We start from the raw sequence: 16175 nt of genomic DNA on the forward strand, positions 1-16175 counted from the left end.
CAGCAGCAGCGCAGAAGTAAGGAGGACATGGTATGGTATTGCCACCCTTACTTCTGCCCTGCTGCTTGCAGGATATTTCCTTCAGAGCTGGGTTCCCGGCCAGCGGCCGCTGCTCTCTGGTTGCCCAGCTCTGAAGGCAGTGCCGCCGCCAGCAGCAGCTCAGACGTAAGGGTAGCAGTACTGCAACCCCCCCTACAATAACCACCCGGCCAACAGCCTCTGCTCTTCGGCCACCCAGCTCTGAAGGCAGCGCAGAAGTAAGGGTGGCAATACCGTGTCCCCCCTAAAATAACCTTGTGACCCCCCTGCAACTCCCTTTTGGGTCAGGACCCCCAATTTGAGAAATGCTGGTCTCCCCCGTGAAATCTGTATAGTATAGGGTAAAAACACACAAAAGACCAGATTTCACAGTCCGTGATGCATTCATGGCCATGAATTTGGTAGGGCCCTAGTGATGAGGGTAAAGAGGCAGGGGGAGTCAGCAATGTAACTCTGCACAGTATTATGCAAATCAAGGGACAAGAGTAACAGAGGGGAGAAGAGAGGGCACGGGCCGCTGTTAACGATGGATTTAAAAGCCTGATCCCTAGTGGTCAAGACAGTGGCTGCAGCTACAGGCCTGACCTGGGAGGTGCGCTCGGATCCCATTGACACTGCCCGGTGCGCTTGGCTTGCAGGCTGGAGAGACACGGAGGACGAAGAGGCCCCCTTGGTGTACATCCTCCTGGCCACGCGCTGCAAAGCGGGGCAATGTGAGGAGTTCGGCATGTACAAAGGCAGCCGCTCTGAGCACAGTGCCTTCCTCCCACCAGGCTTCAGTGCCAACAGCTTCCTCGTGTACGTTTCCGTGCTCGTGCAGGATCAGCTGGGAGCTACGGTCGTGGCCCTCAACCGGTAAGGTGCTCCTATTACAGACAGGGGAAGCAACAGGCCCACGGCCGCATGGTGAAGCAGGAGCCGAGCTGGGCACAAAATCCAGGAATCCCAAATCACAGGCCTGTGCCCTTGGCGGGATAAAGTGTGGCTTAGCAGCTGTGCAGTGGGCATGTCTGTTCAAGGGCTATGGATCCTTCGTCAGCTGGGTTCCTACTGCCGCCGTGCCCAGCTCAGAAACCCCCCCAGCGCTGGTGGCAGATACAGCATCAGTGAAATATTGGGCCACAGAGACTGAGCTCCAGGCCTTACAGGTGGTCTCTCAAGGACTGAGTTAAGGCATAGTGGGATGGGAACTTGCATTCCAGCTGCCTCCGTCATGCCTGGGCTGTAGGTAGGGGAAGGATATCACACTTCCTCAGGCCCTCACAAGCACTCACTTCTCTGGTAGACACACACAAATTCACTCTATTTTTAACCATCTGTCGATACACACGTCCTCTCCTCATTCCTTTTAATCAAACACAAGCACCATTTGGAAAGCTGTTAAAGACCTCTTCACGTACGTCTTAAGTTTTACCTCTCAGCTAATAGACAGGGCTGCTAGACCAGTAAAGCTTGCTGAAAGCTACCTTGTTAAGAAAGATCAGAAAGGCCCCTGCACACACATTTCCCCTCACCTGAGTTAGTGGTCCCGTGGCCATTCATCTTGATTCACAGCCACGCTTCCCTTTTGAGGCAGGATGTCGTTTTCTGGGAGATCTAGCTATATATTTTTTACGAGTAATATTGTTCGAGGGCAATGCATCAGGCAAAGAGGCTGTGACTGACTCGCATTTCAGTTGGGTGGGAGAAGAATGTAATGTTCCTTTCGTACCCATAACAAATGGCTGCATTATTAGTAATGGCTTACAGGGAAAGCCAAATGAATAAATCACACCTGGCCCATTTATCTTGGAGATCTCCCAGCTTGTGCTGTGAGCGTGCTCTGCATCCTGCCCCTCCTTTGCAGCCAGAACCCTTTAAAGAAAGTTGGAAGCAGCCGGGAGCTGGTGCTCGGAATAACCTGGTGTCCCACTGCTGACAAGCAGGGGCAGAGCTGTGTTTAGCTCAGGCGGGCGCACTCCTGTGTTTGGATCTGGGGGTCGCTGGGGCAGGTCCCAGCATGGGCTGATTTCTGACATTCAGTAGTGAATAAACACAAGCCCCCCCAGTGCATTAACCCCATGCATTGGGCCCCAGGGGACTAAATCCAAGCTGCAAGTGCCCCCTGGACTCTAGAAGATCAACACCTCTACAATCTAAGTGGACTGAAGACAGTTCTTGGGTGCTTCTTAAACACCCTAAAACTGAACCCAGATCTTACTCCCAGGGTCAAACAACTCCCTTCTGCCAATCCAATGGTTACATGGAGTTACGCAAGGGAGGAATTTGGCCCCTTATCTCAACTATTCAGAAACAGGCCTCCCCTCCCTTGTGAGACAGGGGTCTGAGAAGAGCCGGTCCATGCCCGGGGTCCGGTGACGCTCAAAGGACTTTCTCTAGGCGCTGCCGGGGGGAGGTGGGGAGGAATACGCCCATCGCCCTTGGTTCCATTCGACAGTCTGCTCTTTACAAACCGAGCGCTTCTTCCCCTTCCAGCTCCATGACCATCACCCTGCCAACCCCTGCGGCCGGAGTCCACAGCCTCTCTCACTGGCTCTACAATCAGACCGACACTGTGCTGCAGGGCTTGGTGAAGCAGGGGGACCCGCAGCACGTCATCGAGTACTCCCTGGCCCTCATCACCATCTTAAATGAGGTAAAGCAGTGCTGTCTGACCTGCTGCCTGGCTGGCTACCAGCTCTGGTTGGCTGGCCACTCGTTATCCAGTCCATGAGCTCACCTTGGGCCTGAGGTAAACTGACAGTTTCACCCGGTCTCCCAACCTGCTGGGGGATGCTGGGCTGTGCTGGAGATCTGAGTGTGTCCCAGTCACATGACGTGTGTGAGAGCAGGGGGCATCAAAGTAGGCCCAGGAGAGGGAAATGTACCCTGTGCCCACCCTCCAGCCTCATAGCCTACTTTCCTCCTCCGGATGCAGCCAGCCTTCCCTCACTGTCTTCTACCCCAAGTTTAAACACTGCACTTACCAATAGAAACCTCAGCCTGAGCTCCCCCTTGGGCTGGCTGTCGCTAAGCTCTCCCTCTCTCACTAGCCTTTCATACACCTGAGTGGGTGCCACTGAGACCTGCCTGGCCCAGCTGCCAGGATGAGTCAGCAGAACAGCTCTGCACATGCACACAGGGCCTTCCACGGGTGCCCGACACGTGGCCACAAAGTACAACTCATGATTTCTCTCTCTTAACCATCATCTTCCCAGGCTCCCCCCACAACTCCCCCAGTCCCTTTGTTCATTGTCACTCATATCTCATTCAGGGCCTAGTCCTAGCAGGTGCCCAGTTCCCATAGATTTTTGTAGATCCCTCTTTCTTGCCGCAGATGAGCCTCGTCCCATCCTTTAGAGCCTATCAGTGTTGGTCCCTCAGGGAGTCAGCACAGGGCTCTCCCTTCCCCATCCCTGAAGGACTGAGCACACGGCTTCCTCAGCAATCCCAGACCACTAGGTGAATGGGGAACAAGAGAACAGGCCCTGAACTCCAGCCATGGCAGTACAGTGGGCACAGATGCCTGTGCCCATCTAACCCACCTGGATTGTCCATAGCCTAAAATTGTGTATCCCGAACACGCTGTAAAGAGTCACTGTGCAGCGGGGGAGCCCAATTTTCAAAACATGGCCACTTACACAGAGCATCCGGATCTCCATCTGGGTGCCCCACTTTGTGCTTTGCTGGGTAAATGCCAGTTGGATGCACCTAGGTACCAGTTTAAGCCTGCAGAACAGGGGTGCCCTATTAAAGTGCCCATTTGAATCACAGAATTAGACTGGAACGCTCTGTTGAAAGCTGGGCCCACCGAGTGGCCCAACAAACAACAGCACAGGCAAGAGAGGAGATCTGATACGATCACACAGCAACTTTGAAAAGTGACCAGATAGAGAGAGACGAGAATGTTCTCGTAGCTGGCAGGAGCTGCAGAGGAGAAGACTCTTTCACGGAGACTGTTTCCTGTCCTGCTTCCAGTTATATTTTCCACTGGCAGCAGAATGCAAAGAGGCTTTTTAACTTTCAAATCGTATCCAGCAGCAGCCCTGGCTGAGCCTGCCGAGAACCCAGATATCAGAGACTCCCAGCTGGAAAGTCATTAAATGCTGCAATGGAAATTTGTGGTTGAGTGCTAAAACTCCTGCTCTGCAGGATTCTGATAAACCCCCCTGCTTTTGTTTCCCCTAAGCACGAGCACTTGATGCGCTCAGAAGCCAAGACGGGGAACGAACTAGATCTTCGCACCTGGACGCGGAGAAACATCACCGAGACCCTCATCTCCCTGAACGTGAACACGGTGGACGATATCCAGCAGATCTCCGCTGCCCTTGCGCAGTGCATGGTATGGGACCCTCCAGCCTCCTCTGCTCTGACGCTGAGCGATGGAAAGAAAGGGTAGCTCTGGCCATTCCTTGTTCCGTTTCAGCTTCGCACACATACACACACGTTGATCACATACAGAGGACAGGTCTAATTTGTCGGTGACATCTGTAGGGCGTGTGTGTTTCTATCCATCCATCTTTAAGTGCAAGCATTATCATCACTATCCTTTTCTCATCTATCATTCTCGAAGGGCAGCGAGAGATGAATGCGCGCTCATCCCCTGCAGATGTTACCGAAGAATTTATACCTGTCCTCTGGAAACAGCCCTAGCACAGTTGCTTGGCAGCAGGAGGCCTGTCATCATTTGAAGTATTGGATTCCACACTGTGGCAGCCTAGCCAGGGCCGGCTCCAGGGTTTTGGCCGCCCCAAGCGGCGAGAAAAGAAAAAAAAAAAAAGCCGCGATCGGCGGTAGCTCCACCGCGCTGCTTTCTTCTTCGGCGGCAGGTCCTTCCCTCTGAGAGGGACCGAGGGACCCGCCGCCGAATTGCCGACGAAGAGCCCGACGTGCCGCCCCTTCCCCTTGGCCGTCCCAAGCACCTGCTTGCTGATCTGGTGCCTGGAGCCAGCCCTGAGCCTAGCCAGAGGGCCCCGCTTCCCAGTGCGGGGGCTGCTCCCTGTTGGATTCAGGAGGGGCTTTTTATGCTTCATCAGCTGGGCAGCAAATGAATGAGCCCAGCTATTTAATGGGCTTGGCTTTGGGTGGCCAGCCAATCAGCCGGCTACTCTTCCTCCCCTGCCTCTTGAAGGGACTGTGAGGCTTTGCTTGCCCATCACCGTAATTTCTGAGCACCTCCCTCATACCCATAAATAGCTCCGCTAGCTCGCTCATTGAGAACGCGGCCTGACATGAATCAAACATCCCGCTGCTCTCAAAATCCTTGTCCCGGCACCCCCTTTGCTTCGAACAGCTCATCCTGGGATCCTTCTCTCCAAAGCCACCGCTTTCTCTTCTGCCTCTGTCCCTGCCCTGAACTCTGGCCCCATGCATCACTTTCCTCTGCCGGATTTTACTAGCACAAGACACACTCGACCTCTTCTCGTGAGCCTGCAACCCAGCACCTCATCGGACTGTAGTGGAGCTGGTCAGGGAATGGAATTTTTGTCCCGTGGTCAGGTTTGACATTCCGAGATTAGTTTTGGCTCCGAGCCAGAACAAAAAGCCGAAATAGCAACCAAAAAAAAAAAAAAAAGAAAAAAAAAAAAAAGTTTGAAATTGGAAAAAAAAAAAAAAAAAGGCATCATTTTAAAGTAACTTTTTTGTTTGGTTTTAGAAACGTTGGCTCAAAATTAAACTGCTTGTTTCTATTCTCCCTATTGGGGAAAGAAAATGTTAATTTTAACATTTTTCCCCACAGAGAGTTTCTATTTTGACAAAAACCACATTTTCTGACTGGAAAGTATTTCATGTCAGCTCTGCTCCTTGGGTAACAGTCTCCCTGGGGGCAGTTCTTCCATGACGCCTTTTTGCTGTTCTCTCTCTTCCTTCCTCTGCTCTGTGTAACTTGTTTTCATCTTCCATGCTGCTGCTGTCTCTTCTTTAGATAGTAAGATCCTCAGGGTAGAGAGAGGTCCTCTTATATCTCTGTAAATGGTGCTGTCTATTAATGTACAAATACAAGCCCATGGGGGCTTTCACACCCCTTTGTGCTGCAAGTCGTTCTGACATCTGTGGTGAATCCTCTGATGACAAAAAGAAGAGGAGCTGGGTGGTGGTAACCGCTTCCATGTGTTTCGTAGCTTATTCCCATCGAGCCCATGCTTTAAATGTAGAACATTCTGTTTCTTAGACACATCTGGGAGTGGATGGGAGGGACGGTCATCAAAACTGGGTGGTGAAATCCCTCCCACAGCTCTAGGACATGTTTGAATGTTGGAGATGGATCCACTTAGAGCCAAATCCTGCTCCCGTTGAAGACAATGGAAAAAAACCCAACCGCCTCTGGTTGACTTCAACAGGAGTAAAATTCAGCCCTGAGGTAACAACTTGAAAGAAGCAACTACAAGAGACACATTCACTCCTGGTGTCAGAACCCCAGGGACTTGGGTGCCCTGCCTTGCGTTGGTACCTCTAGACAGGCTATTATTGCAGTGCGAGTTGCCTAGGTACTACAGTGAAGGGAACTCTAGACGTCCAGTAGGTAGGTAGATTATGGTATCCAGTGAGAGGGGTAAGTAGATGATTGGAGGGGAAAATGGACTTGGTTGTGGATAAAGTACAATCTGAAGAGAACTATTACAGATGTGGCACACAGGGTGCATGGTCCCGATCCAGCAGCGCTCCTAAGCACAGGTTGAACTAGACGCATGCACGTAGTCTCAGAGCCAGAGCGCTCAGCACTTTGTAGCACTGAACCCAGTAAGTACCATGCACAGCTGCTACTGCCCTTTATACAGAATTGATTTCTGCTGGATTAGCCTGCATTTCTAATGGCAGGTGGCGAGCAAGGAGCTTCTTTGCAGATCATGTCTGACTGGGACCTTGAGCAAGCTGGAAAGCATGATGGCCATCCTCCAGGGCGAAACCACTCAGGGCATCATGACACCGACAGCCATCGCAGACAACATCCTCAACATTACGGGTCAGTTCTGGGGGCCCCCAAGCAACGGGGACGTTCTCCAGGAGGTGTTCAGGGCACGGACGTCACTGCATGGGCGGGGGGTAGATTTTAAAAAGATGATCAGGGAAGGACCAGGCTAGAAAAGCTGGGAAAGGTTTCTTAGGCCTTCTCCCGCCTGGGAGATGTCCTGAGCAAAGGCTGCCTACAGCGAGTGTTTATCACAGAGGTGGGCCAGTGCCAAGCCCTCCATTTGAATAGCATCCCCCTCCAGGCGTTGGGGGAAAATCTGAATCTGTAGGTTGGGCCCACCTGTAATTTATCATCTCTCCGATTTTCCCACTGCCATCCTGCTGGTGCCTGTTCCCTGCTGGGGCATTTGAAACTGACAGCCCCTGAATTAATGAAGTCGTTGGTACTCTAGGGAACAGCCCTTTTTTAGGAAGCTTGAGGATAACAGAGGCAGCTTCCAGATGTGTGAGCTGCCATGCATAGCATCAAGCTGGGCTTCATCCTTGGCAGATGTGCTGATGGAAACTCCATTGGCCTCTGACATCACCTTCAGGTTACCTTTAAAGAAAGGCCTGTTATTGGCATGCTTGCAATGGGCTGTGTTTGTAATGGCATTACTCTTTTTAAGCCTGGTCTACACTACGACTTTAATTCGGATTTAGCTGCGTTAATCCGAATTAACCATTCACCCGTCCACACTACAGAGCCAGTTAATTCGAATTAAAGGGCACTTAAAATCGATTTCTGTACTCCACCTCGACGAGCGGAGTAGTGCCTAAATCGATTTTGTTAATTCGAATTAGGGTTAGTGTGGCCGCACACCACCGAATTACTGTGGTTAAAGTAATGGGGTAGTGTGGCCGCACACCACCGAATTAATGTGGTTAAAAACCGAATTAATGTGCTTAGTGTGGCCGCGCACAATCGAATTTATACAACCTGTTTCCCAAATTCGAATTATCTAAATTCGGATTAATCCTGTAGTGTAGACATACCCATAGTTCCAGCGGTTCGTTATATCGGTTCTATGTGTATTTCCCTCTATCCACTTTTCTCTCAGCCCTTTCACAGAAGGAAGAGGAAGCCCACATTAGGATCTTGTAACTTAAGATCTTAACCACACCATAGGTTAGAGAAAACACAGCGATGCAGAAGAGCGCTATATGTTTAGCTATGGACGATGTAGAGCTTTCATTGTGGAAGGTCCTGTGTCACAATGCTGTCGTCCAATAGAAAGCCACTAAGGAAGGAGGTTTCCTGATGGTTGTGGGAAGGAGTTGAGTGTTGCCTAGATTGTGGTCCTCACTGCTATTCCACCTCTCTCCTTACAGGGGACTTAATACAACTCGTCAACACAGTTCCACAGGAGTCAAAACTCCAGGAATTGTGCAACGATCCCCACCGTGTGCTAGTAGCTTCCAAAGCCTACAGCCTGTCCTCCAGCCTGATGCGCATCCTGATGAAGTCCCGGGTGCTGAATGAGGAGCCCCTTGAACTGGTGGGAGGAGAAATCGTGGCCAAAGGCAAACGGTCTGATCCCCTCAACTTGCTCTGCTATGAGAACACGTTGGACTGCCAGTTCTCCATCCCCCAGGCCTTCAACACCACCTTCTCCGACCTGACTGACGTGATCCAAGTCATGTTCCGGGTGGACTCCAACCCCTTCCCCTTTGGCTACATCAGCAACTACACCGTGTCCACAGAGGTGGCCTCCATGGAGTTTCAAACCAACAACGGGACCCAGATTCCCATCGGGAGTCTGGACGCAGAGAAGGCCATCACTGTGATGGTATCGAACAATGCCATGACGAACATCTCCGCTGGCTCCGCAATCATTCAGGGAAAGACTTCGGTGAACCTAGTTGTTACGACAGAAAACAACAACAGAGAAGCAGGATTGCATTTCCAGCTCACCTACAGAGTCTTAAATGGTAGGTACCGCACTTTTTCTGCTGTTCAATATACTTTTCATCTGAAGGACAGAGAGAGGCACAGGACCCGGGGCCTGCATGCTAAACGGGATCTGCTACAGGGCAGGGACAAGTCAAGCACAACACACGAGCACGGTGCAGCAAGGGATCGGGATTGAGAGCTGCACTGCAAGTCACGGCCATATGGGAGTCACCGTCCCCAGTGGGACTAGAGCTCAAATCCTTTGCTCTCCAGGAGGACTGTCCTGAACCACTGGAGCCAAAGGAGAATCCTATTGGCATACAGCAGCCTCAGAGCTTCGTCCGTGTGGTCCAGTGACATTGGGCAGGGTAGATGCTTTCCAAATGCTCAGAGTCTAGCTGCGCTAGGACTGGTATATCAGTCTCTGTGGACTTCCAGCCACTAGAGGGTGAGAGGATCATGCTTAGGATTCCCATTCCCTGCTGCAGAGGGGAGGGGTGATACCTAATTAGGGAGCCGGTCGCACTCCTCTGAGCCCAGGAGCTGCCATTCCACCCGGCCCTTCCGCGAGCTGCACAAGCGGTGGAGGAAGTTCCTTACTCTCACCCCTGCGTCCTTGCAAGAGCCTGGCAGAACCTAGCCCCAGGTTTTACTAGGACATGTCAGACACTGCAAGATACGCTACCTTTGTCTGGCTGCTCTCGCCCTGCACACCTGGTGCCACTCTCCTCTTGAAGGAGCAATGTCAGGCGTCTCTGGGCCTGTTCCCGCTGACTTCGCTGACCCAGGGTCAAACCCCAGTCGAGCATTTCCCCCTCGGAACACAAATGCGAATTGAGCTGCGCGGCGAGAATGGTCCGTGGGTTACCTCTGGTGTTAGTGACATGCTAAGATACAGCGGGACTGAGCATTTGTTCCTCAGCACCAAAGGCCCAGTCCCGCGCTGTGCAGAGCCACCTCCCTCCCTGCTGAGGGCAATGGGAGCGGAAGGCATGTAAACCCTTAGCGGCAGGTGCTCAGCACCTCTCAGGATGGATCCTTCCAACCAGTCCTGTATGGGCTGCTGACATGTGAGCGTGGTACCAGGAGCAGTGGCACTTAACATTCACTTCTGTAAATATCACAAGTCCAATCTAGCAGCCCTCACTCAAACAAGACACCTGCTGAAGTCAGCAGGATCGGGGCCCGTGCAAGTAAAGCCACGCTGGGGGTTTGTAAAATGCTTTCCATTCCCTCTCTTCCCCTTGCTGCCCAGATCGTTACATCTCGAGCGAGCTGGAGCCGTTCATCGCAGCCTACCTCTCTCCCTCGCCTGCGCCCAACGAGCACAACTGCAGCGCGGCCAAGAAGATCGGGCTGGAGGCCGTGGAGAGACGGGACCACAAGCGCTACACTTTCTTCATTTCCCCAATGTAAGAGAAAACAACCCCCCTCCGTGTAACCCCTAGCCCTGGCTCTCGCTCGTGGCTTTAGACCATAAGCTTTTGGGGGCAGCTTACCCATTCTGGCATCAGGCACATCTGCTGCCCCGGTCGCCCCAAGTCTCGTTCCTGCCGGCATACGTGTCCCTCTGCTGGTAGGGCAGTTTGGTGCTTTTCCCCGTCTGGCCAAACTGAGGAGGCGTCTCCTTCCCGGGAAAGCAGCATCCCAGACAGAGTCCCAGTGTAATTACTATGACCCTCCCGCTCAGCTTCTCTACTAGGGCCCCGCCTCCCTTGAGCACCTGCCCAACTTCTCCCCACTCCAAGGGAACAGCCTCCCAGCGCTGCAGCTCCTTTCCCAGTAACCTTTGCTCCCTTCAAACCCCCCCTCCCTCCCCCAGCTCCAAGCAAGCCTTCAGCACCCCTTCCCCAACCTCAATTTATTCACACTACTGAGGCAGGGGTCTGCACCACCTCCCTCTCTGGGGGTCACCACTGCAGGGGGCTCATTCCCCAAAACTCAGTGGCTCCTTCACCCTGATGATGCAAGCTGAGTAAGGGGCTTCCTTCCACCCTCCCTTTCAGGGAACACCTACGTGAGCACCGGTGCCAACCTAGACCTCAACCCCACACTGCAAACGTGTTGCCCAGGCCTCTTCCTTCTCATGCTCCAGTCACCCCCCGGCCCCGTCTGGATTCTGCTCCGAGGCCCCAGCCAGGCTCCTTGCCCTTAGCCCATCCTGGCTGTTGCTCCAGGTCTGCCCGTCCCTGGACAGCTATTATGGGGCAGCTCACACACCCACCGACTCCCTTGAACCTCTCTCCTGACTAAACAAGAGGCTTGCCTTATATACTGCAGTCACTTGACTGTCACCTGCCCCTTTCCTAGCAGAGCTTGCTCCCAGTTTGGTCATGTGATCCAGAGAACTACACATCCCAGAATGCCTGTGCATTGGAACTGCCCTTAAAGGGAACAGACTGCCCTGTTACAGATGCACAGATCCCCTGCTGTACAGTGCCAAAAACTTCGGGTGTGGAGGAGTGAGCTAGGCACTGGGTGGTCCTGAGTTCTAATACTTACTCTTGATTTACTGTGTGGCCTTCCGCAAACCACCTTTGGCCTCTGTTCCTCATTTTCCCCATCTGTAAAATGGCGCTATTGATATTCACCCACCTACCTGCCCACGTAGTTCAGGTCTGCATGGCACTTTGAACACGTAAAGTTCTATATAAACGTTTAGTATTATTATTGTACTGTTAGATTTTGGAATCCAACCTTTCTTGTTTATTGCGTTAATCATTGGTACAACTTCAGTAGTTGAAATATTTCTTTTTTTTTTTTCCCACAGCAATAAATGTTTACGCCTCCCATTATTTATGAACCACTCCTAGGTGTTACCCAAGAAGAAAGTTGGTGGACTGGGAATAGGTGGGGCCAGGGTAGAGCCACTGCTGTGTAATTTAGCACGGCTTCCAGGGCTTTTGGTAACAAGATTCTCAAAGAGGGATTCATAGTCTTTATGAACAAATCCTTTCCCAGGCCCACTATGGAAGTGTCACCCGGGTCAGGGCAACGCAGCTAAGGGGTGGTGGGGTAGCTGTGCAAGTCTAGCCACCGATTCGCTTTTGCAAAAGAGGAGAATGTGCACTATAATTAGTGCACCTACCACACCAGGCTCCTAGTCCATGACTAATAGACGTACAAACAATAATAAGTAATAAAGCCTTGGGGAGCCCATGAGTTCCCCCACAGCAAAAGGACTCCGTAAATTACTCACCATTAGTAGGATCCATTTTCCTATGTCGCTTTGCACAGAAGTTGGTACTGAGTCAATTGCTCGCCACGCAGCAGGGCTGTTTGCATGGAAAGTCACTTGTGTGCCATAGATCGGCTCAGGATAGGGATTCGCGGCTCATCCAGGGGCTGGTGGATAAGCAGCCCCATGCTTGCTCTTCTCTTTTTAGTACTGATGACACCACCAAGGACTATTACTTCAACATCACAAACCATTTCAGTTGGTCGCCGGTGGAGGTGACCCTGAGTTTGTACACCTCCTTGTGCCAGTACTTCAGTGAGCAGGAGATGAGGTGGAAGACGGAAGGCATCATCCCATTGGAGGAGACCAGCCCGGATCAGGCTGTGTGCTTAACCCAACACCTGACAGCCTTCGGAGCCAGCCTGTTTGTTCCCCCAAACTCCGTCCAATTCATATTTCCTGTGAGTAAAAACAAAAACCAGACACTGGCGCTTTCCTGCACACTGGATAAATTAGCAGCTTGCTGGCTTTTGAATGTGCCCGCTTGAAAAAACAACTGCTGCTCTCAACACATCTCACAAGCTAAGTAGAGTCATGCCTGATCTACGCTTGGATGGGAGACCAACCAGCAAGACCGAGGCCCCAGCATAGCCCCCTTGGGAACTTTGCTGCTGGAGGTGCCTTGTTTCAGAGAGATGCACACATCGGTCCTGACCAATTGTAGTCATTAAAAATCCCATAGCACTTTTACTGAGCGTAGGGTGGTTAAGCCCCAGTGTGCTGGCCAAATTCTGGTTGCATTTTGCTTACCTTCTCATTTTTGCCACAGAGTTCTTCCCTTCCTGCCCAAAGCTGTTGCATAGTTTTGTTTTACATTTTTAGAGGCTGCTCCTGCCAGGTGCTCTGTGCCTCCTGATGGAGTTCAGGCTTCTCTGTAGCTCTGTAAGTGACGTCAAGGGGGAGCTGCAGGCGTTCAGCACTTTCCTGCATGAAGCCCTGGAGAGCGGCTGAATTCCACTCCAGAGGCGGATGCATTTCAGCAGTGGGCAGAGTGATTGATGTGCATATGCATAGTCTGTACTCCAGTTAGGGAGCCTGCAGGATGGACGTCACTATGTAAGATGAAGATATGTGTTACTTATTGTTATTGCAGTCAGTGAGGAGTGAGCGTGAGGCTGTGAAGGGAGGAGCTTGGGGAGGGAAAAGCATCTTTCAATCTCTTTCATTTTGCTTAGCCTCCTGGCCCAGGTCTCAACTACATCGTTTTGCTGACATGTGCCGTCTGCTTTGTGACATACTCTGTGGCCATACTGATTGTGCACAAACTGGACCTGATCGACATTAACCGAGTGGGGGTGATTCCGTTCTGCGGGAAGAACGGGATGTATAAATATGAGATCCTGGTGAAAACCGGCTGGGGCCGAGGATCAGGTCAGTAACAGCGTCACTCTCTGGAACGGCTGACCGTGGGGTAGCTCCATATTAGTCCTTTGAGACTTCTAGGCACCGCATCACAGCAAATCGCCCTGCATGGCACAGAACTTTCCCAGGGTTCTCCAGAGCAGCGAGGGAGGGTTGCCCCTGAGGATCTGGAAGGTGTTTCCGGCTCTGAAAGGGGTTGAGTTATTCTGCCATGGTCCGGCTCCTTCTTGCAATTCTGCTGAAAGCGCCCTTGTATGTCTTTGAGACGTTTTCAGTTCAGGCCAATTCAATGCTACTTTGCTGGCATGATGAGCTGCCGCAGCGTCAAAAGGAAACAGCCCTCAGGTAAGTGTCAAATATAAGTATGATCCACAGAGGACGGGTCTTCGTACTGGGCTTGGGGCTTGATCCCGTGTCCATTTACCAGCCCTGCCTGTTGCTGATTGGGGGCGATGACTCCGCACCACGATGCCCTCTTGCTCCTTTCTCCCGGGATTAGGCACAATTTCTCCTCCTCTCATTTTGTTGAGATGTCGCTCGTGGTTCCCGATGGTTTCAGGGAGAGCGTTGAATTTTACTCCAGCTGGCCCTTTGGGGCCAGCACTGCTATAAGACAGTGAGTTGGATTTTCTCCTGCTTTATGTGCGTTGCCAGCACAATTAATCGCTTCACTCTGGTCCCTGAGTCTCTCTTAGCAGCGAGGAGGAAGGAGGCAGAAAGCTTGGGCTGGGATAGCAGCCACAACCGCTAGAAACATCATCTTTGGACTTTGAAACGCAAGCGGATATAATCTGGGAGCGTTGATTGAGCGTCGGTACAGAATGCCCTGGTGTCACTGTCCGATAGCTGCTCTCATTGGCGCCAGTGGCTTCCCTGGGAGCAGGCTCATGCCCTGTCACCATGTCTAGGTCCTTATAGGCGAGCAGGGGACATTTAGGTGGCCCAGGTGAAACAAGGAGTGTCTGGCAGCTGGTCCCGGGGAGTAGTCAAAGAAAACAAGCCTTTCAGCCACTCCGTGGAAAGAACATCCAGAACAAACATCTCCTCCCACCAGGATGTCAGCAAGTTAAAGAACATTAGCTCACATCCCATCTCCGAAGGAAACATACTAAAGCCCATGTATCAATCCGATCTCACCAGCCGACTCTTCCAAGCTGTGTGTAACCCTATCTCTGGGTGTGGGGAGGCCAAGCAGCAACCAAGGATACAAGCATGTTAATTTCTTACGGGTCTCTGGGTGGCCTCTCAAAAGGGCCATTTCATTTGGTCACAGGGTTGGGGGAAGAGAACTCGGCACTGGATGGGATCTGCCAAACTGAGCCTTCCTGTTAACTCCTGCCAGGTACCACCGCCCACGTGGGGATCACCCTGTACGGCGTGGATAATAAAAGCGGTCACAGGCATCTGGATGGGGAGAACGCTTTCCACCGCAACAGCCTGGATGTTTTTCAGATTGCGACGGAGCAGAGCCTAGGCAGCGTCTGGAAAATCCGCATCTGGCATGACAATAAAGGTGAGGCCTGGGCAGGTGTGCCAGGTTTGGACAGCTGGGACGATCACCATTGGGTTGGTGATTTACACTGGTGTAAACTGGTGTGAGATCTGAATCAGACCTATGGTATTCCATATTCTTGCAAGGTTTCTGCCTGTGCCACTCTTGGCTACCCCCAGAAATCCTGCACGAGCAGCCATTCTTGCACGGGGGATTGTGCTGGGAAGCTGATGAACTCTGATGGGTAACTAAGAACGTTCACTGCCTTAGCACACACCACACTGTGGAGAGACATTATGGTCCAGTGGCCAGGGCATGGGGTTGGCAGCCAGGGAACTTGAACGCTAGCCCCAGCTCTGTCACTTCGTTTCCTTGGGAAAGTCTCTTCAGGCCACGTTTGCCAAAGGATTCTAATTTTGAGTGCCCAACAATAGACACGTAGGCTGACGTTTTCCAACGGGGTTGCCTGGAATTAGGTGTGTAAATCTATGTGCAAGCCCCAAAATGATTTTCACAGACGTCCTTGGTGCCTCAGCTACTGCAGATTGGGGCTAGATTCTAGTTACCTACATTTGTAAAGTGCTTTGAGACGGAAGTGTCTGTCTTAGGCCCTTCCAGAGTGGCCCATACCATAGCACCTGTGGGCCACCCCGTCCCGTAGGGATGAGGAGTGCGATTGATAAGCATTACTGACTGTTATTACTCTCCTGAGCTCGTCCCCGGGGCTGTGCAGCTATGGATACTGCATGGCAACCCTGTGCCCCTGCGGAGGGATTGTCTGCCATGAGCCACGTCACTCTGTTTCCCTGCTCTTAGGCCTCAGCCCTTCTTGGTACCTGCAGCACGTCATAGTCCGAGACCTGCAGACCAGCAAGAGCTACTTCTTCCTGGTGAATGACTGGCTGTCCGTGGAGAGCGAGGAGAATGACGGCATGGTGGAGAAGGAGGTCTATGCCGCCAGTGAGTGCTTGGCTGCTGGGACCCGCGGCCTGGAACATTCAGTGTTCATGGGATACAAGGAGGAGGGCAGGGCAGTTCCTGGGATTTTGGGGCTTGTTATTTTGTAGGGAATGTCAAAAGAGTGACTGTATGGACGACATCACGGGCTCCCAGTCAAGGCCCTCACGCTGGCTCGAGATTGGAGGTGCTCTGCTGGCTTCGTTCTGCCTTTTACCTGCTCTGGCTCGGTCTTCTCCACTACCAGAGCATCCATGGCAAAG

At 52.1% G+C, this 16175-nt stretch overlaps 1 protein-coding gene across 2 annotated transcripts in view; it reads left to right on the top strand.

Moving 5' to 3' along the window:
• The window catches only part of PKD1 (polycystin 1, transient receptor potential channel interacting), a 134037-nt gene that overhangs the window by 91634 nt on the left and 26228 nt on the right, over positions 1 to 16175 (top strand). For both annotated transcript variants that reach the window (XM_026650565.2, XM_026650566.2), the window contains exons 19-28: positions 678 to 894; positions 2515 to 2674; positions 4208 to 4360; positions 6838 to 6982; positions 8302 to 8901; positions 10119 to 10275; positions 12250 to 12502; positions 13277 to 13472; positions 14806 to 14976; positions 15772 to 15915. In XM_026650565.2, the coding sequence (XP_026506350.1) occupies positions 678 to 894; positions 2515 to 2674; positions 4208 to 4360; positions 6838 to 6982; positions 8302 to 8901; positions 10119 to 10275; positions 12250 to 12502; positions 13277 to 13472; positions 14806 to 14976; positions 15772 to 15915 (2196 nt within the window). The remainder of the gene's footprint in view (positions 1 to 677; positions 895 to 2514; positions 2675 to 4207; positions 4361 to 6837; positions 6983 to 8301; positions 8902 to 10118; positions 10276 to 12249; positions 12503 to 13276; positions 13473 to 14805; positions 14977 to 15771; positions 15916 to 16175) is intronic.

The sequence above is a fragment of the Terrapene carolina genome, unplaced genomic scaffold (assembly GCF_002925995.2).
Source record: "Terrapene carolina triunguis isolate 2854851 unplaced genomic scaffold, T_m_triunguis-2.0 Scaffold93, whole genome shotgun sequence".
NCBI lineage: Eukaryota > Metazoa > Chordata > Testudines > Emydidae > Terrapene > Terrapene triunguis.